Here is a 27296-nt window from a genome sequence, read left to right on the forward strand (position 1 = left end):
ACCTCTGCATTGTGAGGCCAGGGAGGGAAATTAGTGCTTGCTTCTGAACATTATTTTACTGGCACCTGTGGGAAGTTTGTGTTTGACTTAATCATAGGCATGCGTTAATTATTGTAAAATGATGCATCACTTTTAAACCCTCATTTTTGCAACGGTTTTAAAAATTCATCACGTGCATTTGAATATAAAAGTGGTTGCTAAACACAGTATATATGTGTATTGATTAGAAAGAATCCCAGAAATAATGTAAAGTGGCACCAATAAAACCAGTGAGGTTTTGGCTGCTTTGCGTATGCATGAGCATTTTATGAAGGTAAGAATGACCAAAGAGCTTTATATCTGTCATATGTATCTGTGAGTGTCATGACTGAATCACTAAATACCTAAAGCACGCTGGGTATGGTCAGAGTGTCCTTTTTTATTTTTGTTATTTTTTATTTTATTTTTTTAAACAAAAGTCATCCTAACTGTAACGCTTTGTCATGGTCAACACATTTGAGATTCAAAAGTGTACACTGATCTTCGCAGCAGATGCATTAACCTGCTGTGCTCTCCTACCTGCTAGATAGCAACATATTGGCCCTCATTACAAGTCAGGCGTTAAGGGTTTAACGGCGCCGTCGGCGCCGTTAACCCTTAACGCCTGATTCACACTTTAACGCCTGCTTTTTGCAGGCGTTAAAGTCCAAGGCGCTAAGCGACCTTGGTGCTAATTACGGCACCGTAATTTACGGTGCCGTAATTAGCGCCTTCCTCATCCCCATTATGCCCTATGGGGCAAAAATGGAAATGGGGAAGGGCAAATGGTGAATGGGGAATTACCGCCCCACTCACCTTGGAATGGGGCGGTAATTCCGCCATCCACCATGGCTAATAGCACCATGGTCCACCGCCTGCCTTGTAATGAGGGCCATTCATGCCCATTCTGAACCTGAGATGGTTTGATGTCTACCTCAGGGAAATGGACACGTTCCAATCACTGATGTAAAGAATTACACAACCTGCTATGGAAATGAAAGCAGAACTGTCTCAAGTTGACAATTGCGTCTGATGTCAGTAGTGAAAGACACACAGCTATAGATAAGCAGCATACCAGCTACATTTACTCCTTAGAAACAGCAAGACACCTCCAACCCAAAAAGTAGGGAGTGAATATACTCCCAACAAAAATAGGGAACAACTGGCACAGGGAATGCTGCCCTCTGAGAACATACACACAGCTCCTTGGCTATGTTCAGACCAGTGGCAGCACTAGAGTGGTGTCAGAAGAAGGAGCTGTAATAGTTGTTAATGCCTGATCTGAAGAGGAACTTCAAGTATAGAGTAAACATACAGCTTTTCATGTACATGAATTACTAGGTGCTAAGAATTATGGATTACAAAACATACCTTTTTAAGGGTTAACACATATTTGTATTAACCTGACAAATAATGCCATTGGGAATGAGAATTGCTCCCTAAAAAATCCTTTTACTACCAACTTAAAAAATAGAGAGTAAAACACTCCTGCTTCAAGTTCTTATTTGGAGCCACGTTTACACTTGTGCTTTCTGTTACATTATCCTGCTTATCCTCTGTTTAAAAAAGAAATGTACGTCAAACCCAATAACACTTTTAAAACAAAAGGAGTTAAACATACGCCTCTTGGTCTACTTTTTCTCTGAGCTTCTTCAAGCTTTTCTGCGCTCCCGCCTGCAGGTTTTCCAGGATGTTTTCAAAGTACTTGTGTTCACTGAAGTTTAACTAAGGAAAAGAAAACTGTTTCTGTTAGGCAATCACTGTATGTAAGAAATCATCATATTTTATAATGCATACATTTTCCAAAAGATGAACACGTATGACAAGTCACCCAAGACTGCTGCACTATCTATCAGTAAAGGGCAGTTTGAAGTGTGTTCAAAAGCAGTAATCCATTATTGTGTAAGTAGTATCTGAAAAACAAACAACATTTCACATGTGTGCAATGAACCGTTGCCACTACATATCAGGTTGCATGTGTGGGTTGAGCTGATTCCCACATGCAGCCATTTCATTTGCAGATTAATCGTCACTGGGCCTCATTCCGAGTTTAGCGGTAATTCGGTGGACTTTCTTCTGAATAATCACCAAGAATTGGTAACTATTACCACCACTTGGCCCTGTGGGTTGACCACGAGATTACAAGTGGTGGTAAAGCGGTTTTAGTCCCTAATTCTTGAGCCCATAGGACGCCATGGAGATTTTGGCAGAATTACTGCAAGTGGTAATTCTGCCGATTTTTGGTGCTAAAGTGGAGGATTTAACTTCAGCTGATGCTGGGGGTAAATCTTCACAGGCACATTTTGGATTTGGCAGAGAAGTAACAACAGCAGTGACCCTGTTAATGCAAAAATGTAATGGTAATGTAATTGCCACCACTTTTTTACCACTCTGCCAAACTCGGAAGGAGGCCCATTATCTTACTTGCATCCTTTAATAAAAGTGGGTAGGGAAATACACACAAGATGTACCTACCCAGTGGACAATTAAGAAACTGTTATGTTTTGCCCATAGTTAAAGGAATAATGCTTGCATAAGCCACTAACTATGTGAGACCGATCATCGGATTATCCTTCCAACCCAATGCCCAACCTCTCCCCCCACGGCTCTGATGTATAAATAATTCTAAATTATGGATTTAAAGCATCGTCATACTTTTATGTGTGTGTTCAGGTGCCCACTTCTAATTTCACCATCACCAGCTAATCATTAACCACTATTGGGAAGAATCCTGAACAGGCATTGATCCGATCGCTGCGGCCGCTTGCCTCCGTGCAGAATTTCTGATAGAAGGGTTTGTCTTTCTTCTCAATGCATACTATCCAATGCAATGGGGCAGAGTCACAAAGAGGTAACAAGTAACTTTGCAGTTACTACGAGTAACTCTGACATGCTCCTGATTTATTAGGAGCCAGTCAGCTGTAACTCCTTTGAGAATTGAATAGTCCTCTTCAGGAGTAACTCAATGCTACTCATAACAGCTTTTTTGTGAATCAGCTTGTTAGTGGCATATGTTTTGATCTTAGCACACACATGGGCAGATTTTTATGAAGTTGTACAAGTGAAAAAAGTGCAGGGGAGGCCACTTTAAGAAATGTGCAGGCCACCTTATTTAGAAAGATGACTTGTGCTTTTCTCGGTATTACCCAATTTGATCGTTTATAAAGGATCGTATGGTAGATCTGCCCCAATCAATTTGGGTAATCACTACCAAACATGGGGAGCGGGGATTGCGGGGTGTCCCTCACTCCACATGTTTGGTAATCATGGCTTTTCAGGGTAGCAGGGGTGTCCCCCACTTCCGGAGGTGTGGAGGCAGGGGACAGGAAGAAAAAAAAAAAAGAAGGACAAAAATAAAAAGAAAAGCGGACCATGTGGCGTCGGATCTGACCCACGTAGGACGGACGGATCCGACGCTGCAAGGTTAGAAGATGAGTAGTCGGTGAAAGTAGGGCGTGGGTAGGGGAGTGTATAGGGTGGGTGGTTTTTTTTTAGTTTGGGCGTATTGGGCCACGGCAAAATTGACTTTGTGGCCGAATTTACCATGGTCAATTCGGCCGCGAACAATTGTGCCACGGCCAAACAGTATACATTCCTTTTTCTCTGGGGCTGTGTGACAGCGCAAAAGTTATGGCATCCAGCCCCCTTGCATTCATTGCTGTCGGAAGTGACACTAATGTATGACAGGCTTCAATTACCTACATTGGAGCTGGGAATGCATTTGGCAGTAATGGACCCCTCAAGGGCCCATCATTGTCAAACATAAGCAAACAAAAATAATTTCTGTCCCTGTTAGGGGATGATAAGGATGCATCGTACTATCACTTGCACCAAAAATAGGTTTTGAGAACATGGTCCATTCTTTTCATAGGAAAACTGCACCACAGGAAATGATAATTGACAGCACGCCCTTTGTGTTAAAGCATCCACGCAGAGTGATTGTGGCAGGCTTCTTGGAGCTTTGTAGCCATGAGAAGCTTGAATACCAAACACAACCTTTGAACGAAGGAATTATAGGGTGCAGCAGGCATGGCTGGGTGTGGGCCACGACACGATTGCCACACGAGAGCCACTCTTTTCTGGGACACAGCTGGTTTCAGGGACCGGACGAAGAAGACCATCACACCTGCTCTCATAACCAACAAAGACACATCAATGACTGCAATACCAGTTGTCAAGGGTCCTGATAGGATTCTGACATGAAAGTAGTTTATTCCCTATATTTTAAGTTGGGATTGAATTTTTTTCCAGAAGTGAAAACGTTTTAAATCCCATTTCCCATTCCCAATGTGGGTATTTTTAAGACAAAAGAAATCTATTATACTCTAAAATAGCTATCTTTGTTCTTGGCACTCAGAAATTCGTGCACATTAAAAAAAAATGAATTTTTATTTATGAATACTATTCAGATCAGGCAGTAATAATATTTAGGCCCCTCCCTCTGGCTACGTATCTGTTCATTGTGTTGGTGGTCGTAGGGGTTATGTTCCTGCGTGCCCGCTGTTCCTGAATTATTTTGTCAGTACTTCTTTGCTCACTGATTTTTTGTTTGAAGGATTTACCTGGTATTAGGGAATAGATAAAGCGGTTGGTACACTGCTTACATCTAAAGCTGCCTGTTATGATAACCAAAGGTGAGTGCTGAGGGGCACTAGGTGAAGTGCAAATGACCTGAGTCTGACTACTCAGGCCAAGTCCACAACCCCAGATTTTGACTTTGTAGCTGACACGGCACTGCAGGGTATCATTATCTGATTGATAATGTTATGTTATGTGTTATGTTACGGATTTATATTACCCATATCCATAGGAACCAAGCAGCAGGCTGCATCTAGGCGCAGATCAAATCAAAAGAGCATAACCATATAGTGAGATCTTACGGATTTATATGAACAGATACGTTTTCAATTTCTTCCTGAAAACAGCTATAGATTCAATCTGTCGAAGATGAGGAGGAATCGAAGAAGTCCTCTGCCTGCTGCCTCTGCGCCCCATTAGGGATTCGGCATGAGTAATGTCTTAGCGCAGCAGATGCAACTAGGAAGTACTGCTGATTAAGTGGTGGTTCAGCTCATTGCACCACAGCAGCTCGCGCAGTGCAGTAACACTCAAAGTTGTTGGTGAAGATATGTGAGAGCCTTCTCAGATGCAGAAGACCACCAATCATATGCTTTAGCTCAAGGGCACACAGGGCCCTCTTAAGACATTGTACCCCATTATAAGTTGGGTAGTGTAGTAAAAATGCAGAGGTAATACAGTTACCAATGCAGTAGCACACCGCCCAACCACAAGTATGGGGGTAGGGTGGAGGAAAAACCTCCAGCAAGAAGCTAAATGTAATTCTGCCACCTTACTACCCACAATCTGCCACTTTAGTGGCATTTGCACTGGCAGAATGACTGCTGGCCGTAATAACACCGACATCCCCTGTGGGGTCCTATCGGCTCCAATTAATGGGGACTAACACCACCTCCCACCACTTGTAATCCAGCGGTAATACCACTGGACCAAGTGGAGGTAATGGAAAAACACTTTGGTGGTATCTCAGCAGATTTCTCTTCGAGATGTGACCAAACTTGTAATGAGGCCTAAATTGTACGTTGTTGTGGTGCCATGTGTGTGAGAACAGCTGTGCTTTATAATTTGCACGCACCACCAGAATCACGCTTCTACCATGAAGCCGATCCTTGCCAGGACCCATCCGCACCCCAGGCTTATTGCATCTCTAGACCCAACTGACCGTGAGGCCTCTCACATCCTGAGACCCACTCCCATTTCATTCTCATAATGGGACCCATCCCGGCCCTGAGGCCCATTGCTACAATAATGCCCGCCGACACATTAAGGCAAATCTCAGCCCCAAAGTCTATTCCACCACAAGGCACATCGCTGTTCTGAGCCACATTACAACCACGAGGCCAAGCTTCATCGCAGGGTGCATCTCTGTTCTGAAACCCATTTGATTCTCTGGTTCAACCCTACCCCATGCCCAAATAATTCTCTTCTTCTAATGAAATGCAATCCTACTAAAGTGCTATTTCCGATATTCACAACAGATAAAAAATGTTACTTATCACCTAAAAGTACATTATATCTAAGGACATCAAAGGTCCCTAAAGAGTTATGTGCCTTTATAAAGAATGTGGGTTGCCGCCTTAAAGTTTACAAGGTGCAACACCCCTCAGTGGCTTTTAATACCCTTATAATGTGCCGTAGTATGTCCAATATTTTTTATATTAGTCTGACTCATATTATTTACAACTTTCTTTCAGGATGGCATAGGTCCCTTCTAAATAGACTTCTTTTAATTATTTCCACTCTCATTCAATGGTGATGCTAATCTCGGAATTATTTAGTCTGGGCGTTCTATGTCAAAACCGGAGGTAAGCATTATGCATAGACTTTCTTTAATTCTGCTCCTCACAGCCTTTCAAAACATACATTTCAACTTCTTTTTTTGTTTGTTTTCAAAACAAACAAGAAAAAACGTTCAAGGGACTACAAATCCACACAAGTCCCTTGCTTTTAGTAGTCCTGTGCTGTTGCACCTCCACCTATCAGGGCTCAGGACTCCTTACGACCTACATCCTGCCTGGGTCCTTTCCTCTTTCTTTTTGCGGCTCTCACAGTAGCATTCAGGATATCTCTGTGTTTTATATTCAGATCATTCTAGCATTCTGCTTATTTTGAGCGTATTATCTTACTGTATTTGAGTTATCATGCATGCGCAAAGCAATTCAATGTGTATAATGGTGTTAATGCGAACGTGGGTGCAGAGAGACGTGTGAATGTTCTAATTTGTACATTGGAGTCCTCGCGGAGTTGGGACTGCAGTCGTGAGCGAACGTGCACACTTTAGGCAGCCGTTTCCACTCACGCTGTAATGCTCCACTGGGAGTTCCTAACGCAGGAAGCCGATACATTCCCCAACAGGCATTAGGACCCCGAAGCCGCTGCGGTGCAATCCACACATCAGCTGTGACGCGATAAGCATCATATCCGGCACTGAGGCGCATTTCGCATCGGAGCGAGTTTTGAACTCTGCTCACACAATAAGCATTACTTGGAGAAGCACGTTATATGCAGCGCGCAGTAGGCGAGGAGCCGACGCAATCCCTGCTACATTCTGATCTGCCATATGAGGCAATCAGGCGTCAGCTATCCCATGGTGGAGAGAGAGGCCAATGTGCTTCTAAGATCTCAGAGGCCACAGGCTACCCAACAGTTAATAAGACAGCCGAAGACCCTTCAGCAGCTTGCTAAGTTGAAGCAGAAGGTGGCACTTTTATATTGTATAACACTGTACACTCTCCCTGGAACCCTTCCAAGCAGACTTTTACCAACAGCTTGTAGAGTTAAGGAGCCCATGGCAAGAATGGATTGAGGACGTCCCAGATGAAGATAGTGATCTGTCCCTAAGTTTCAAGAAAGTCCAAAGGGACTCTTTAGTGGTAGCAGTTTTCCCAAGGGGTGAGAGCCCTTAAAGAGCACCTGGAAGCTTTAGAGTCTATTCTTGCCACCAAGAATGTTGGTGGGGAAGCAGTGCACAGAAAAAGAAGGGCAGAAAGCCCAGGAGAGGGTACATCGGCCAGATATCCCTATTCAGGGGTTGAAAAAGTGAGGAGTAAAAAAGCTTGGAAGAGGTCACCCTCTTCTACCCCCCGAGCCATAAAGAAGGGGATACCAATGAGTCCCATGAGGTGGTCGACACCTTCCGTAAATTGAAGGAGGCATTTCTGCAGAAGTTGACAGTGTCCCACCTCTTAACCCCTACCCCAGTGGCGACTAATACAGGGGAAGACGACAGCGGATATTCGCCTGATGAGGAGGATGTTGAGGAAGATGAAGAGGTGCTCATGGAAGTGCCTAAGAAGCATCCAGCTAAAAGTACCTTGATAGTAGAGGCGGACAGTACACTCGAGATATTCAACCTGGAAGCTATCAGACACCCAAAATCTATGGAATGATGTTTACCCAAGGTGGCCCTGTATATGGCTCAACACATCAGGAAGCCATTAGTTCGAGAGGTGCAGTTTCGAATAAGAGCAGAGTGCCCTAGGCCAGACCTGCCCAGTGAAGTCACAGACACTCCAGCGTTAGACCCCAAAATGGTGACCTTTGTCACGAAGACTTCTAGAGATATTCGTAAAGGAGTAGATCGTGCCTGTAAGAGCTGCCAGGACAAAGTCTTGGATCTAGCTGGCCCGTTAGCCAAGATAATGGACCTAACGGAGAGGGCCAATGACACAGACGAACCCATAGACGCGTAGACCCTGCGGAACTGGGTGCAATAAGCAGTCTGTCTCCTGGGGACTGCCAACTGCACCCTTTCATCAGTAAGGTGAAGAAGTCTGCTATTAAAAATAGATGCAAGCTCTGCAACTTGCCCACTTACAAAGCAGGTGAGAACGAGAAGGGCATGCTGTTTGGAGATGCCTTCGCAAAGGAAATTTGTTGAGACCTATGCAGCCTTGGAAAAAGCTCAGACATCAATTAGAAAGATACTTCCAGGCAAGTTTTTGCAGGGACCAGTCGACATCGAGGCCGATCATCAGGTCACTTCAGTATGCAGAGGTGGCCTCAGGGTGCGCTGGCCCAATACTTGGAAGGGAGACAATGCAACACCTTCTTCCCGACAAGGACCCAACACTCCAGAGGGTGCAGAGGAAGGGGCACCTATAGGCAACAGAGTGCCTCAGGTGGTAAGTGCACAAAGTGCAATTCTCCCAGTAGCAGGATGCAGGACAGGATTCTTTTTGAGCAAATGGTGGGAATTATCAAGCGATGTTTGGGTATTGCAAGCAGTAACAGGTTTACGGCTGGAATTTGTCGGAATGCCCCACAGCGAGTGAAACCTCAGCCAATCCATATGGCACAAGAGAATAGGACTTTATTGCAGACAGAGTTATGCAACCTAGTGAGCAAAGGTGAAATAGAGCGCAGCACGCTGGAAGTACCAGGTTTTTACAGCAATATGTTTCTAGTTCACAGAAAAGTGTATGTGAGGCCTGCGATACATTTGAAAGAATTAAACGGATGTCTGATTTACCAGTATTTCATGATTGGAGGGGATTCACCTCCTCCGAGATCTCCTCCGGCAAAGAGACTGGCTGGCAAGGCTAGATCTCAACGATGCCTACCTTACCATGCCAGTGGCGACAGAGCACCAGAGTTTTCTCCATTTCAGTTGGAACAAGGAGAGTTGGCAGTGCCTCCTGTTCGGATTGGCTTCAGTGCCATGGTTCTTTAAAAAAATAATGTGGCTGGTAGCAGCAGCCATCTGAGAGAGGGGAATCAGAATCTTAGTCTATCTGGGTGATATTCTCATCCTAGCAAAAGACAGCACAGCACTCCAAGAGCAACTGTGCTGGATTTGCGCTCTGATCACCTCACTCAGGTTTCTGATAAACATGGAGAAGTCAGAGCTAAAGTCCAAGAAGAGGATGGAGTTCTTGGGGTTTGTCATAGACACCAAGAAGGCTACCTTCAAGCTGCCCAGGCAGACGCAGAAAGCCATCAAAAAAGAGCTGAAGTCAGTGATCAAGGAGAAGAATATTTTGCCTCACAGTCTCGCCAGAATAGTGGGTCTTCTGGCAGTGTCGATCCAGCCTAAATTCCCCAGATTGCTGTATTACAGGACTTTAGAGAGGTTAAAGATTGGGCACCTACAAGGAGGCATAGGCTACCACCAGATAGTCCTACTAGATAAGGATGTGTGGTCAGAACTAGAATGGTGGTTACAGAATATAGAGGCGTGGAACGGACAAGCTATTTTCAGCGACGTTCCAGAACTAGTGATAGAAACAGATGTGAGCAAGTCTGGCCGGGGCGCCAGATGTGGGAATTTACAGATAGGAGGAAAGTGATCCTAGGAGGAATTGCAAGTACACATAAATTGCCTAGAACTATTGACAGGCTCCTTTGCCATTCACACGTTTGCCAAAGGCAAAGCTGACTGTTGCATTCTCCTGAAAATGGACAACATCTCCGCGGTCTGGTACATAAAACGGATGGGAGGTATGAAGTCCAAGATGCTGGCCAAGCTGGCAAAGGCTTTTTGGCATTGCTGTCTAGAGCAGAACATAGTGGTGACCACAGAGTATATGCCGGGAGAGCAGAAAATGGTGGTGGATTGGAACTCCTGCTACCTCGAAGACTCCACCGACTGGAAGTTGCTTCCAGCAGTTTTTGCACAATTGCAAGAGATATGGGGTCCTTTAGACATCGATCCCTTTGCGTTCAGATTGAATGCTCAATTTCCCAGGTACATCAGTTAGTGGATGATCCGGGAGCCCTGGGAACAGATGCATTCCTCCACAGTTGGACTGGAGCAGTCCATTACACCTTCCCTCCATTCATCATGTTGACAAGGTTATTAGCAAATGTTTGGAGGGAAGATGTGGAGTTAGTTGTAGTAGCCCCATGGTGAACATCCCAAGTGTGGTTTCTGGTATTGATGGACCTTTCCTCTGATTTCCCGAGGATGATTCCGTTGAAGCAGGGCCTTCTGGAGAACCAGTCAGTTTGGAAGCACCCACTAAATCGACAGCGGGAACTTGCAGCTGCTAGCATGTAGGATTTCAGGGAAAGATATGGCAGCTGCCAGGAATTTGTTTGCAGCTCGCTGCTGAGTTAATCAGGGACCCTTCGGAGCTATGGCGCCGCATGGGACAGATGAGAGAACTGGTGCAGCCAACAAGGCGTTCATCACATTTCTGAACCTGTAGTGCAGGACCTTAATTTTTTAGTCGATCATTCGCAGGACGCATGAGCCTTCAGAACGATCAAAGTCAATAGGTCAGCTATATCAGCTGGACAAGAAAAAGTGGACGGTAAGCCTATTGGGGAGCACCCTGCAGTGATACGACTTCTGAGAGGTGTGAAGTTACATAAACTGCCCTCACCTAAATACTCAGTCCTGTGGTATGTAAGGGACATTTTTAGCTTATTTCTTGGTTGGCCAGACTCAGCTGTCTATGCCTAGAGTATCCGGGAAACTAGCAATGTTGCTCTGTTTGCTAGCCTGTAGGAGAGTGTCTGATGTTAAAGTATTGGAATTAGACAGAAAGTCATTCTACACAGAAGGTGTACCGTTCAGCATAGCTATGTGTACTAAAAGTGATTCTAAGGAAATCTCCTATCCTTATTTCCCCGATAACCCCAAGTTATGCGTAGCACAATGCATTAAAGACTACGAGATGCAGGGGTTAGACCAGTTCCTCATAGCGCATAGGAAACCACATCACGCTGTGGCTTCTGCCACTATAGCCAGATGGGTCAGAGAGGTCATGCAGTGGGCTGGCATAGATTTAAGCATGTTTGTCATTCATTCAGTGAGAGGCGCTATGACATCAAGAGCGTTCGCGGCAGTAGTGTTTTTGCAGGATATTGTAAAATCAGCTGACTGGTCTTCAGATTCTATATTTAAGAAATGTTATTTTAAGCCAGTGTCTAAGATTGCTGCGACAATGGTAAATAGCTTTGAACAAGCATAATGCTTGCCTCTGGTCTTAGAATGAAGATTACCCAGGCTAACAGCACCGGGGAGTCTTGATTCTATTAAAGACACATAGGCGAGCATTATTCCCGCCAAGGAGATGCTGGAGGGAAGCAATGCTTGTTAAGATAACATGTTTTCTCTGTTATTGAGTGATAACCAGCGTCGCCCCACCCTCATGGTGTCATTCTCTGCTTGCTTCATAGGGGATGACCAGAAGACAGTGTGAGGCGGCAGGCTGAGTCAGTCGATGGGAGTCGGTTTTATCATGAGCGAGAGGTCCTTCGCTGCCAAAGGAAAGACGAAAGGACCTAGGCAGGTTTTGGGTCAAAAGGAGTCCTGAGCACTGATTGGTGTTGCACCAGAGCACAGGACTACAAAAAGCAAGGGACCTGTAGGGATTTGTAGTCACTTGAACGTTTTTTCTTGTTTGTTTCGAAAAAAAAGTTGTTTATATTTTGATGCCTGTGAGGAGCAGGATTAAAAAAAGTTTAAGCAGAATGCTCGCCTCCGTCTTTGATAGCATCCCGACTCCCCGCAGCGGTAAAGCCTTGGTAATCTTCTTATCACTGCTTCTGACTGATTTGCAATGACGAGTGCAGGCGAGCCAGTGCCAGAGGGGGTGTTGAAAAGTTCACACCGAATTTTGAAACTGATCAGGTTGAAATTGAATCCTCCTTGGACCCTAGTTATTGGCGAATTTTATTTCACTAGGCCAGCACTTCACAGCTTGAGAGTTTATGCATAGGTAACTGGCGAGCTGACGTGTCTCGTGCATGCAGCCACAGCGAACCATGACCTTCCAGTTCACATTCTTACTGTCTTGTCATCCGCTGCCTCCTGTCCACATACTCCGTGTGACTCGGACAATATGAAACATCTATATTTCTGGCAGATTCCTATTTTTGTGTTATTTTTGACTTTGCTTTTTTTTTAATGAAATCTTTGTAATTGGCATTTAATGTTCAACAGTACACTTCCGAACATATCAGCAGTGTTCCGCTTACATTTTACAACACAGTAAACATTTCGTGCTTTAAACCAACATAATCTAATAATGAACTGTGTCCCACGTGTCCCTCCACTCAACCCTTTCCGCCCCTCTCCCCTTCCACCCACTACAACTCCCGCCGAACCCCCCCCCCCAGTTAGACAACTCTTGTTCAGCACAACTTAGTTCTAACAGCGTATCCACACTTTGTACGCTTCTTTGCATTACAGCTTAAGTGCCAAAACATCCGACAGGGGCTTCCATCCTAGATTACCTTGCATACCCCTTGGGGATTTTCCCACTGCCTGGTCTTTAGTCATATATCCAGTAGCCTTAGCCTGGGGGGACATGTATAACCCTTGTTTTGCTTCTTAACATGCTCTAGCATTGGACCCCAAACTGCAGCATATCCTGCTAGCCCTCCCGCCCCCACCTTACCACTTGGGGTATATTTTCATTCATTAATACGCCCCATATCTTACTGTACCAATCTGTCATATCAGGGAGGATGCGGTTTTCCACCACTGGGCTATGGATCTAGGTGGAGGTCAGGGATCAAGGCCAATAGAGGACATTTGCAGAATCAGTGTGTGCTATATGCTGCTTAATTCCTTGATGACATCCTCCCAGTAGGATGTACGTTTCAGGCAATTCCAACATGTGTGCATGAATGTGGCTGCTCCGCCACAGCCCCTCCAGCACAACCCTGTTTTCCCTTTGTGGTACTTGCTCACTTCAACTCGGGGTCCGGTGCCATCTATGTAGCATTTTGTAAGCTTGCTGCCTGTGTTGTGTGCAGGCTGTGGTGAGGGGAATCCTTTTCAAAACGCGCTCCCACTCCTTGGGATGTAAAGTCTGGCCCAAGTCCCTATGCCATGCCAAGTCTACTACATGAAGCTTCATGAGCCATGCTTTGTGTGAGAAGGATATCATAGATTTTCTAAATCAGGTCCTTGGATGAAGTTGTCGAGAAACTCAGGGTCTCAAATGTTGTGAAGTCCAGAGTGTCCATTTCGGGAATTTCCACATTACTCACCCATTGTCTCAACTGCCAATATCTGAACTGTTCCCTTTCATCTACCCTGAATGATGCCTTACATTATTGAAACAAGAGCACCTTTGAGCCCCTTGCCAAGTGACCCACGAACACACATCTTCAATCTTCTCACCACTGGAAGCTCTTGCTAATGTATCCTGGATTAAATCTTGGTTTCCCTTGTATCGAGGTGGCAGGGCCGGGGAACGTGGTAAGCCCTCGCTTTATATCTACTTTGTACCAAATTGCAATTATCACTGCCATAGCCGGGAGTTCCCTCACTGCCAGCGTTCTGTCTTTGTGGGGAAGCCAAACAACTCACCACAGCGACTGACCCACTACATTCTCCTTGTTTTCCATGCCTTATTGATGAGGGATAAATCAATTTATTTAAGATCCGCAGCTGTAAAGCCTGGATGTAGCTGGCAAGGATCTATGTGATAAAAAAACATTCTGCAGCCAAAAATATAGAATGTTTTTACCCCCCCACATTTCTATGCACTTATATGAGGGGTGAGACTCCCCATCCCCCATGCACCCCTTACAATGTTTATTACCCTAACCCACCCCCCACATATAAATGCATGGAAATGCGCAGTTCGGAATTCAGCATTTTTGCCCGCAGGATTTCTGGATGCAAAATAATGGGGTGATACTGCTGCCAAGACCACTGTTAGTACATCACTTGGCACACCACCCTTGGCTTCCTTCCCAGCCATATGAAATTCATAATATCTCTTTGCAGGCTTACAAGAACTTAGTCCCGAGCATGTATAGGGAGAGTTTGAAAAATGTAAAGAAGCTTAGGAAGTTTATTCACCTTTGCGGACCTGATCCGCCAGCTACAAGAAATAACCAAGTGTCTCCAGGACCGTAGGTCCTCTTTTATTTAATGTATTTCACCCAAGATGTTGAATTCATAACAATCTTTTAGTTTGGCTTGGATTCAGATATTTTGTGACCAACTTGCCACTCTTAACTCATTACAACACTCCCCTGTTATGATTAAGTTTAGTATTCTGAATTTAGGGGGTTGACTGTAAAGCCTGAGGATTCTTTGAAGTCTCCTAGTACCTGCTGTTGCACCGGGAGCGAAGTCTCCGGATTAGTTAACGTAGAGAGGATGTCATGTGCAAACAGCGAGATTTTGTACTCATTTCCCCCATAACTAATTCCTCAGATCCCCTGGGATTCCCTTACCCATTTGGCCAGCGGCTCAACCACCATTGCGAACATCAAATGGGGGAGGGGGCAGCTCTGCCCGTTCCACCTGTGAAGACCGACGGTATCTGAGAGGAAGACATTGGTGGGCATCATCGCTGTGGGGGCAGCATATTTTGCCATAATGGCCTTGGTCATCTGTGAGCCAAACTCCATCTTGCGCAGTAACTTTCTAAAGGAAGACCCATTTCACCCTGTCAAGGCTTTTTCTGCATCTAATGAGACCAGGGTGGAGGGTAACTTATGTTTATGGGCAATTTCTATGGGGTTCAGTAGCTTGCATACATTATCAGCTCACTGCCACCCTGGGACGAAGCCGCATTTATCCCCCCTGCACCACCGTTGGCAAGATTCTGTCTATCCTCCTAATGAGTCTTGGGCCATATATCTTTGCAACTATGTTTAAGAGGGAAATGGGGTGATACGATGCACACAGCTCAGGGCATTTTCCCTGTTTAGGTAGAACAGCAATTATCACTGGGCTCATCACGGCTGAAATCCATTCTTGGTTTATGCATTCATTAAAAATGTTAACGTGGGCTGCATCAGTACCTTCAAGTGTTTTTTTTTTATAGAACAATGGAGTGAAGCCATCAGGGCCTGGGGACTTTCCCAGTTTTTGAGCTCCCACCTTCTTTATTACCTCTTCTTTTGTGATTGCTCCCTACATTGCCACGTTCTCCTCTTTTGAGAGCGTGAGTAGACGTACCTTCCATAGAAAGTTAGACATCTCCGCCATATTAGTTTAGAGTTTAGTTTTTATATAAGAATCTTAGTAGTTGCAGTTTGTCCACCTCTCGGTTGTGTTTGACAACCTTGTCATCTGTTAATTAGTAGCTTTTCTGGTGTTCAGTTGGTGCGCCTATTAACCATTTATTAGAATCTATTACTCGCCCTGCAGATTTTGGAGCTGCTCACCCTTTCCCGATAAGGGAACCCCTATTGCTAGCCTTAAAGGCATACCACGCTAGCTGCGCTGGTAGGTCGGCTGGTGTGTTTTCCAGAAGTAATTCATTGCTTTCTGCTCAAGCTCTTTCACAACTATCGGGCCTTGGAGTATCTTGGGAGCTAACTTCCATGTTCTAGGCTGAGTCTCCTGGTCTGGAATTTCAAGTGTCCACATTGTGGGGGGTTTGTCAGATATTGTTATCCACCCTATTTCTGTGGTCCCCCATCCACCATGAGTCCATCATCCACCCGGTATGGTCTATCCAAGAAAATGCATTGTGGATGTAGGAATAGAAAGTGTAGTCCAGTGTTACCAGGTGTTCCTCCCTCCAGATTTCCCTCAGTCCCATGTCTGCTAACTCTTGCCAAACATGTACCGCCATTTGCACTTGGTCCCACCTATCATTCGTAGACCCATGCACTCCAGTTTCAAAAACTATGCTGAAGTCACCCATTAGGATAAATGACCCCTTGGCCTCCCTCTGCAGTTTAGGAAGACAGGATCTGAGTAATTCATTCTGTCCCATGTTTGGGCTGTAGATTGAGGCAAGGGGTATGGGCCTATTCTGTATCTTGCCTTTTAGGATTAGGTACCGACCCCTTTGTCAGCCAGTCTGCCCGTTAAATGGAAAGGGACATCTGGTCCTAACATAATGCCACCCCATTTGTCTTCTTCGGCCCAGAGGTGAAAGAAATGGCATAGGGAACTGCCAAGATGCCTTTTGTGCGTATTCCCCTGAAGTAGGGGTGTCTCCTGAATCCCCGCAATCTGGTTGTTATGGACCTTCAGGAGGTTAAACTGGTTCATCCTCTTATGTGGGGAGTTGAGTCCCTGTATGTTTATCGAGGTTACCCGAAATGCAAATCATAATAGCGTTCTGCTTCATACCGGTTCTTGTGACTGGCTTGTATCCTACCCCAGAATGGGGCTTCCTTCAGTTCCCTGTCATGAATGCATGCACGTCTTCTCAGCTGTGTTAAACTAGGCTCACTGGGATCTGTTGTCTCCCCTTCCCTCTCTGTGCTGAACTCCCTCCCTGTACCACCCACCCCTTCTCTCACCCCCAAATTGTTCCCTCCTTTTACTCCCCACAACAGGAATTGACTAGGCACTGTGCCTCCAGGTTATAAGTATGTAGGGTGTGAAATGAGAACTCCCACCCCTTGACTGTAAGTCGTATAGTGGGCTTCCACCTCCAGCTCATGCTCCAGACGTATCCTTGAGTGAAAATCTGAACAGCTATTCATCCATACTCAGTGGGTTTATTGGTCCCTTGTCTCTCATATCCCTTCTCCATCAAACTCTCCTGTCCCCCCATGTTCACCCCTGGGTCTATACCTCTGATGAGGCATCATTGGGCATGATCCTTGATTAGCAGTATGTCCGTCCCCTCCCATCACTTCATCAGCCATATGCCTTCTCCATGACATTCACTGTAGGAGCCCAGTAGCCCCTACCAACAGCCCAGTTTTTTAAATGAGGGTCAGTGGCACCCCACTCAGGACCATTCTTTCCTTCGATGCTCGCAGTCTTCGTCGACTACAAGGTTTCGACCCCTCTTCTATTGTCTCATCATCCGGTTGCAGACCCAAAATAGAAAGCACATTCACAGTCGTCGTTACCCTGTAGTCCTTGTGATTCAATGTGAAGACACGTCCAAATGGGAAGAACCACCTGTACCTGACCTTTGCTTCTCTGAGCTCCTCAGTTGTTCTCCTGAACGCTATTCCCTTTTGCAGGGTCACTGGCGAGAGATCTTGGTAGAGCCTTATGGTATATCCCTGGAAGGTGACCACGTCCATTTCCCTTGCATGCTTCAAAACCCTTTCTTTTGCAATGCAAGCATGGAACTTCAGAATAATGTCTCCGGGTCCAGCTCTGCTGTTTTGCTGTAACAGACCCATTTGGTGTACCCTGTCCAATGTGAATACCCCCTCCTGCTGATCGGTGACCAAAATGCCAGTAGTTGCTGCATCCATTCTGCCAGATCGCATCCTTCAGTTCCTTCAGTTACCCCTAGACTTGGAGGTTGTCTCACGTGTATCTATTTTCCAGGTCTTCAATCCTTCAAATAATCATGTCCACCATCTCATTAATTTCTTTAATGGCCACCTTGCTGTGGAGGCGCGTCCCTGCAGGGCTTGAATCTTTGATTTGTTGGTGAGTACCCTTGCTGATATGTTCTCTATTTCATTCTTGATCTCCACCATGGAAGCCGAGATGGTGAGTGCTGTCGATTGCAGCTCCTCTGCAAATTTCCATCCTATGTTCACTTCAGAGTTCTTTTGTGGCTCAGCAGGTCCTGCTTTAAAATTACGTGCGTCATTTTTCCTGGTCGACTATCCCTTGGACGGTCTTGTTGGCTGTCCGAGGGTTTGATCTGCTCCTCAGCGTTCTCAGTGTGAGTTGAGCTGGAATCAACTCTGGTTGCTCCTTATGCCAGATGGCTTGCAATGGGGAGGGAAGGGAGGCTTGCCCCTTCATTTTGTTTCCCTTGCTTCAAAGACACCATGCAAGACTCTCCAACCAGAATCGCCTACACCGTATGTGCTGATGCACCCTAGCCACAGGGTGTTGAGGAACTTAAACCTCCTGATAGGAGCTACTGCTAAATCTTCCTCCCAGGAGATTCCTTTCAAGCCATGACCATGATCCAGGTTCTGGGACAGGCTTTCCACACCAGGAGAGAGAACGTGAGTGCTAGTTGAAGGATCTTGCCGCCTTTATCACAGGCCATCTGCTCTTCTGGGCTTCCACCATCTGCTTACCAGAATGTGAGGATTGGCAAGCCCATGCTGATATATTTCCCATTGCCGCCCCCCCTGCAGCTCAGAAAATATGTCGGAGTTGCCTCCCAGTGTGGATCAGGTCATGGAGTGCCAGTATTCCACTGCACAGGCCATGGACACCCTCTGCAGCTGCTCGTATGCTCACCACTGTAGGCGCTGGAGCCCTGCTTCCATCTTGGCAGGTCATCTCACGTCTTGCTCCATGTCTTGGTATTGGAATTCTCCGGCCGCAGGACCAGAGGTCAAGCCACCAACCAGCCCCCTGGTGCTCACAGGGCACATCACAACCCAGTCAACAGCATGGGGTTGTGCATTGTCAGTGCTTCTCCTGTGTGGGGAGAGTGAGAACAGACTCAAGCAGCCATTTTGGACCACCGCTGACCAACCTCCCATCCCTAAATTATGTTTAATGAAAATCAGCTTAACTGACAGAAATACATTTTTATGTGTATTTCTGTCTGCAGCAGCATGGCACCCAGAGGCTTGTTTTAGGTTTAAGGAAACAAGATAGTATTCTGTGACTTTTGGAATGTGCTCATTTCTTTGTCGGCTTCCACATCCAATCGTTAGAGGCCTCCTCTGGGCACTTTACTCTGAAATTAAGTCTCACCATGAAGCACAATCTCCACTCTATTTTAAATCCTCTACCACCTTGCATTTTTTGAACCTCATTACAACTTTGGCGGTGCAGGAAAAAAGTGGTGGTAATTCCATTAACGCCATTTTTTTTCACGCACCGCCAAACTACAAGTTTGGTGGTGGGGTGGCCGGAATTACCGGAAGCTCCAAGCTGCCGGTAATTCCGGCACCCCACCACCAATAAATGCTGATATACTGGTGCCGGTAATACTGGCAATTCCCTTATGGAATAGGAAATTACATACACTTGAATATGCCAGTAATTGCAGCATTCCAAGTGTCGGTAACAAAAATACTGTTTGGTGGTATCCCGTAAGATTTACCAGCAGATACCACCAAACCTGTAATGAGGCCCTTGAAAAGTAGGAAATTCTGAATCCAATGAAACTATCCCACTTGAAGGAGGGGAGTCAGTAGCAGAATAACCACCCCATGCCCTTGAACGGTTGTGCCAAGAGGTGGACTGGGAACCAAAAGAGGCCCTGGAACTAGTTTTCAAAGTGGCCCCATATTATACATTTTCAGCAAGCCCAAGCCTTTTCCTATGAGAACATTTTGAAATAAAATAGGTTACCACACAAAAGAGGCCCAGGCTGCTGAGGCCTACCAGGAAATCTCCAGAGTTCCCTATATGCCATTCCACCCCTGAACGTGTGCCCTGTATCAAGAACAAGTATTTCCTTGGAAGTGTGATTCAGATTTAATTTACAACAGCAATAGGACCTGTGTCTGGGATGGCTAGAGTAGATCATTGAAGGGATTTCAAGGGGAATTCAAAGGATAGATTCTAGATTTCTTGAGGAATGTGGAGTGAACCTCACTTACCTGGACCCCCACCCTCCTTTAGTGGAAAAAGTCACTCACAGTCAATGGGGCTTCAAGTGTCCTTTGAACTTTTTTCTTGCCTAATTGATTCTTTCTGTTGCCATCCCTGTGGTCAGGATAATGAGCTCTCCTTAGATGGTCTTTCCTATCATGCCAGATTCGTGGGGCCCGGGCTTGCCTAAGGCCTTGCCACACTTGGGATACTTGACTCCAGATCGCATTGGGTGCAGGGAGCTTTGAGCATGCTCTCCGGAGAACTGGCAGCCGCCACAGCTATTAGCACCACAAAATGGGCAAGTTGTTTATTCCACAAGACCATGCTACACTTTTTCTCACCCACTGGGCTGCTGTCCTTGCTTTCTTACTTCCTCTCTCCATCTCCACCTCAGTGCTCCATCATGACCAAGCCCTCATCACATCCCCTGCTACTGCTTCTCTTAACCCATAAGTGATTCTGGAAATTCATCCTTCTTTATTCTTTATTTACCTTTCTTATATTCTTACTCTGGTTTTATTCTTTCATCGAGTTTCAATGTAATCATCATTTCATGTCTTTCTTCTCTATATCACCTTCTCCTCTTTCAGGTCGTTCTTGTATAAACTAGCTACTCCACTTATTTCACTGATTTTACTTTTTCTCCCCTACATCACTTTCCTGCTTTTGTGGCTCTTCCAGAACCCACACATAGTTATTGCACCTCTCCCATTTGTTGTTCACCCATCCAGCTTAATTTCTTTACTCTACCTCACTCTTCTCCTCTCTATTTATCTTCCACCTAATCCTTCATCTATCGCACTGTCTCCCCTGCTTGATCTCCCAGATTCTTCCAATGCCTCCAGCACATTTTGCCCCTGTCTTCTTCCCAACCTCATTCCTTGATTAGCACTGATAACGCTCCTTCCAACACTCACACCTGGCTTAATCTTCGACTGATATTTATGCTCCTGCAGACCCTCACACACCCTATTCCTATCAGCTTTGGTGGGCGGTTCGAGTTGCACAGAGATCGGTGAGTTGAATATGTATTCAGTTTGTCTGCGATGCTTTGTGCTCCTGCCATTGGCACTGCACCTCAATAGGGACAGCTACTATCTTGCTATCCATGATGCGCAGGGGATTGCCACCAATACATCTCACCAAAATTACACGCGGCGGGTTGGCACAGTGCCTCCCTGGCAGGGGTCAAGTCCTAAAAATTAAAGTAGGGGGACTCATCAACAAACACAATGGGATGTGACGTCAGCTGAAATTAGCATATCAAGGGGAAATATGCATATTTCATTAAATTGGCTTTGCATAACCCCCTAAATTGCACAGGACGAATGACATTTGCCTTTCTCAAAATCAACACACACACAAAACCAAGAGAGGATATTTTCTTCTAATAGTGTTTTTGAAAACGTTAAAAGGTGTGCATGTTTTAAACTCGGGGAACCAATACAAATGCTTTCCCTGGGACTTGCAGTACCGAAATGTAACATTTCACCTTTAGTTCGCTATTTTTCATCAAGTTATATAGTGCTGTGGTGAAGTGTCCAAGCTGACAACTGCGTTTCGATCCCTGAGGTCGGCTTTAATTCATGAATTCAAAGAGGACATTCAATGTTTTTTATTTTAGCTTGCGTGGCACTGAGTACACCCTGTGAAAAAACTGGGTGAACTCTTTCCCCCCGCGTGTACCCTTGACTTGAGCCCTGCTCTCTGGTCTTGTGGGCAAACATCTCGTCTGTCCGCCATCTGAGTGAAGCAACCCTCAAACACGGATCCAGCACGAATATTCACTGTCTGTAAAGAACTGGGTCCCTACTTCTAATGATTCTCCCATAGTTTTTTCTGTGTGTAAACTGTTTGTTTGATGTATATGGCCAGTGGCTATTGTTAAGGGGCAGTTATAAACCATACCTGGTTGTGCCTCGGACAGTGGTTGGGGCAAAGGGTAGTGTCATTTCTTCAAACTTGAGCAAGGATCAGGGCTGTGGGCAGTCAATGATCTTTCAGTTTTTGGTGGTTGAGAGACTTTAAGGGGCGGATCACAGGTTAGAGATGTGCTTGGAAACATGAGGGGGCCTCTCTATTGCCCCTGCAAACCCTATGCTTGTCTTGGAAACAAGACAGGTCTGAGCACCACACGTTCAATTCCTGGTTCCACGCTTAGTGGTGGGAGTCCGGCATAAAGCGCGTGATATAAAAACAACTACTTTACCAGTGGGTGGTTACATCTAGAGCCCACAGTGTCCCCAGCCTCATCTGCTTACACAAGACGTAGGACTTCATCATACAGTTCAAGCTCTTTTACCATAGGGAACACTCTTCACCAGAATAAACCCTCTCCTTGAATGGGAAAGCAATATCAGAATGAAACCGACCCTTAAAAGGGGAGATCTGTGTCAAAATGTGATCTCCACTTGAAAGGAGAAATTCTGTATCAGAATAACTGTTTCCCTTCAACTGGGAGACTTGAGAACAAACTCTTCACATGAAAGAGGGGGACACTATACCAAATAAACTCACTTCTTTGTAGGGGAAAACTCTGTATGCCCTAAAAAGTGAAGACTCTATTTCCGTATACACCGTCTACTTGAATGGGCATACCCTGTATCGGAAAGAAAACGCTGCCCCCTTAAGTTGGGGACGCTTTATCAGAATAAACTCTCATCCTTCAGAAACAGCTATTTCCCTTGAAGGATGGAGACTCAGTATGAGAATAGCCCCCCAGCACTTTAATGGGGAGCCTGTATAAGATCAATGCGGATATTGTAGCATGCAGTTATCAAAAAATGAGGAAAAAGAGAAAAAGAAATAATGAGAAGCAAATAATGAGTTATTAAAAGGGTGAAACAGAATGTAATATAGGCATTATAGTCACTTTGCGACTTTAAGGGGCGCCCGTGCTTGACAAAATGGATAAAGAAATTGTGCGAGAAGGCAACACTTTGAAAAAGTCTCTAAAAAATCAAACAACAAAAAAGCTAAAAAGTTAGTGGAGGAAATTGTTGTGATCTGTAGGTGAATGGACAAGTTGGTATAAGTAGTAGCTCGTAACAAGGGGAAACGCAAGAAGAAAAGAGATCACCAAGTATGTGGACTTACTTCCCTTCTGCAAATGCACACATTTAGATGATTGGCCAAAACAGTGAAGCAGAATGCCACTGCGCCACAATCCATGTTCTGTAGAAGTGGGTCAACGAAGAGGAGGATTACACACACGTTACCCCAAGAACAGGATAGACATCCTATTCTATCACCTGCATGTCTTCAGACAGCACAATCATGTCTTAAGGAAATTGCAGCACACATTTTCATGATCATTTGTTTAATAGACCAAGTACGCTGACTTGTTTCCTTTTCCTTTGCAAATTATATTAAATATTTTACCCTTGTATTGAATATAGTTACTCTTCTTTGGGATCCAACCCAAATTCCTGCTCATTAATTTGATACTTATGTATGCTTCATGTACGTATCATCTGGCAAACACATTATGCATATATCACTTTAAAGTTTTCTTATCTTGATGTGTACCAAAATCCGAAATGAACATTTGAAAACTGAATTGGAAATTGAAGTCATTCCGCTTTTGGACTCCAAAGACATCTTTGTCATAGCTCTTGCACTATCTGAAATGTCGGCAGGCCTAGTATGATAGTAATTTCACATTCTTAATGTCTCAAGGCATTGTAGGAATGTCACTGCATTTTTTCTTGCTCCCTTCCTTGCCTTGAAGCGCTTTGAAACACATTGGGCCTCATTACACGGAAGGCGGTAATGGTTAACGGCCACCGTTAATGGTAACGGTGACCGTTAACCATTACCGCCTTACTATGAGGTCCCTTAGCGGGTTGGTGCTTTAACGCCTGCTTTTTGCAGGCGTTAAAAACCAACCCGCTAAGGGACCTCAGAGCTAATTACGGCACCGCAAAATTGCGGTGCCGTAATTAGCGCCTTCCCCATTCCCATAGAGCCCTATGGGGCTGAAATGGGAATGGGGAAGGGCAATGGCGGAAGGGGGATTTACCGCCCCACCAACCTTGGAATGGGGCGGTAAATCCCCTTTCCGCCAAGGCGGTGCCGGTAATTTACTGGCATGGTCCAGGGTGCTAATAGCGCCATGGCTCACCGCCTACCATGTAATGAGGCCCATTGTGTATAGGTGCTATACAAATAAACTATCAATCAATCAATGAATGAATCAGTGTTTTTTAAAGGAATATCTGTCTGAATCCATTGTATTCAGTCTCTTCCCAGTGAATAGATAGTTTGAAAATCTGGGGTGTGTCTGAAAGCACACACGTTATTCCCTTTTCAAAGGAGAACCAGTTTGTTAGGTTCCCACCTGGCCCAAATCTCACTAGTGCCTTATTACTTTGATAGAGTGACTTAAAGGGGCTCAGGAGAATGCTACAAAAGGCTACACATAGTTGAATGAATTTGAACTAGTTTTACCTTGTGCATCAAAAGCCGATTTAGCTCTCTCTCTATTGCTTTCACCCTGGGGGTCATTATGTCTTTGTCGGTGCGGTAATAACGTGCCGGTAATTCTGTTTACCAGCACGTTACGTTCCAGCAAAGTACATGTTTATCGATGGGGCACCTGATTTACCTCCAGCTAGAACCTGGAGATAAGTCAGGTGCCCCACCAGCAAAAATAGTCTGTAATAGCGGCAAATCCCCTCATGGAGTCTTCTGGGACTCAATGGAATGGGGATTAACACCACTTGCTGGCACTTGTAATCCAGCAGTAACTCCGCTAGACTGAGTGCTGATAACGGTGTTATTGGTTGCTGGTATCCTGTTGGTAATACCACCAGGATCCCGGCAAACTCGTAATCAGGCCCATGTCGCTATCTCTTTCTCTGTGGGAGAGAATCGTGTTGTCAGGAGCATGTTTGCTAAAACATCCCTCGCCATTGCTGACAGTGGAACGACCAGAGAAACAACACAAACATCTTGAAGGATGGTTTGGAGGGGTGCTGTGTTTTTTTATGGTTAAAAGTAGAATGAGAACAGCAAAGACAGAGGCATTCCCTGAGGTGGGCACCAGAATGTTTTTGGGAGAAATAATGCATTTCTTCTGCAGAGATGTCATCATCACACAAAGGGAGATTGCCCCAACGGGACATGAGGGTCTGCAACTGAGTTTTTATTTCTTTTTTTGCTTATTATTACTGTTTGTACATACTGTAACAAAGGCACGGGTTCATAACTACCACTCAATCAGGGGAATGGAAAGCATGCTAAATTAAACATTGCCTCGTCGCTTGCACGTGAAACTGATAGTTTATTCAAATCTGAGCACACCACTTTCCATGAAAAAAGGGCAATTTGAGAGAAAAAATAGTATGCACTCTCAGCATAAGAAGCTACGAAAAAGTAAATTATTTAATTATATTGACAGTGTAAATGTTCATTTGTAATAATAATCAGGTCCCATGTGATTTCGTCTCCACAAAGTTGTAAGCTACTTTCTGTTAGCTTTCACTGTGGGCTTTTTCTTTATAATTTTAATGGGGCCCCCGTGCCACCACCTGCTCCTATACCCACCTCTTTCTCACACTTGCTCAGTCCTCCCCCACTACTTCTCTAAATATATCTATTTTACCCCACAATGAAACCTACCATGAAGTAAATCATCACTTTGTGGGGAGGCACTCACAGTACATGTTTCAGTGAATATTTTAGTTATAAGGCCATTATACTTGTCTCACTGAACACAACATACTATTAAAGCCTTGAACACCCATTTGGATTACCTATAATAACCATTTCAATTATTTTTAGATCCATTATCATTCCAATATGGACAGTCTGGTGCACTCATATTGTACTATTTCCAAATACCCGTATGAGAAAAGGGAAGGTGACAAATAGCACCATTGATGGTTCCTGGCTGTTTTGCATAAAAACAAAGCACTTTTTTATATTTGACACATATGCATATGCTAGGAGGGTTGTATGCTCGAATCACTAAATACATAATGCACACTGGGTTCAGTGCTCATTTTTATTTTTCTCCAAACTCACCATAACAGCAAATTGTTTGTAAACATGGCCCATATATACTCAATTCAGCAGTTTCACAGTTTGGGTGGGTGGATAAATAGCTCTGTCAACAATCTCTTAATTGTAGTCTCAGTCGCCACTTGTGGCTCTGTTTTTAAAAGCGGGGGCCTTTAAGGAGCAGATGGTGCCCAGACAGCCTGAGAGAAATATATATCTAGGATTGAAAAACATATTCTCATCCCCTGGCCAATGATGTGACTCATGTATTTAACAGACATCGCCATGACGCTCTCATACAGAGGGCTCATGCAAAGAATGAGATCTGCTAGCGGAAACATTTAGGTCTTAATTTCCCTTCCCGTGCTGTCAATCAAACCATTCCTGAGCAGTAACTTCACTCAAGGGGAAACATAGTTTAAGTGTTTAAGGAAGGAGAAAATTGAAAGCACATGCTACCAAAATCTTGCTTTAAAGCGTACTCACGTTAGCGGATTCCTGGTCCAGCTTTTCATTCTGGTCCTCCAAAATGTAATCGGGGTATCCAATTTGCTCCTTGATTGCCATTGCCTGTGGGAGATGGATGCAAAGCAGACGCTTCTTCTGTTAGCAAATGTGTCTCCAGGATCGTCACCTGCAAGTACTAAGCAGTACTGAAGCACAAGAAATACAAACCGTGCCCCATCTGTTGTGCTGATAATCTCTATGTCTGCAGCGCACAAACGGAATTACAGCATAATAATGATAGCAATATAGCTCTTTATGCCAGAGTCCTCCCAAGCCAAAGTGCGCCAATAAAATTGCCTTCAGTGGTGGAGTAACTTTGCTGAAAATGTTAGGGGCACATGACATCCAAATGAAAGGGGCCCCTACCAAATGAGAGGGACGAAATGGTGTGCCACAAACGTTGGGGGGGACGACAAACACCCGTGTCTCCCCCTAAAATTACACACATGGTCTTCAGCCCCGTGGCGGGGGAATACATGGCTGGTCACGCCCCATCAGCTCGAGGTGCAGGCCTTCACTTGGGTCGACATGAGGGCTCAGGGCCATTATCAGTCGTGTAGGCCCCCATGTCATGAGACTTAATGATATTAGTACCTGAACATTCAGTCAGAGGGTTTGAGGTGTAAGCCGACTGGACAGCAAAGAGGAATAGCCCGTCATGTGCATGCAGCACGGTGCTCCTGAGAGGAGCGGCGTCTCACTGATCAACGCCTAGACAGGGTAGGGCCTGAGCGGGCAAGGCCCACTCAACATCTGTAAATGCCCGCTCAGCAGTGCTCTGTGGACATTTACAGATGTTAATGTCACTGAAGTGGGCCCAACTAAA

At 45.1% G+C, this 27296-nt stretch overlaps 1 protein-coding gene across 3 annotated transcripts in view; it reads right to left on the reverse strand.

The window, feature by feature from the left end:
- The window catches only part of MMEL1 (membrane metalloendopeptidase like 1), a 1408056-nt gene that overhangs the window by 152734 nt on the left and 1228026 nt on the right, over positions 1-27296 (reverse strand). For all 3 annotated transcript variants that reach the window (XM_069610215.1, XM_069610216.1, XM_069610217.1), the window contains exons 15-16: positions 26450-26533; positions 1640-1743 (exon numbers count right to left, since the gene is read on the reverse strand). In XM_069610215.1, coding sequence (XP_069466316.1) covers positions 1640-1743; positions 26450-26533 — 188 coding nt within the window. The remainder of the gene's footprint in view (positions 1-1639; positions 1744-26449; positions 26534-27296) is intronic.

This window comes from Ambystoma mexicanum, chromosome 8 (genome assembly GCF_040938575.1).
Source record: "Ambystoma mexicanum isolate Mex_15411 chromosome 8, UKY_AmexF1_1, whole genome shotgun sequence".
Classification (NCBI taxonomy): Eukaryota; Metazoa; Chordata; class Amphibia; order Caudata; family Ambystomatidae; genus Ambystoma; species Ambystoma mexicanum.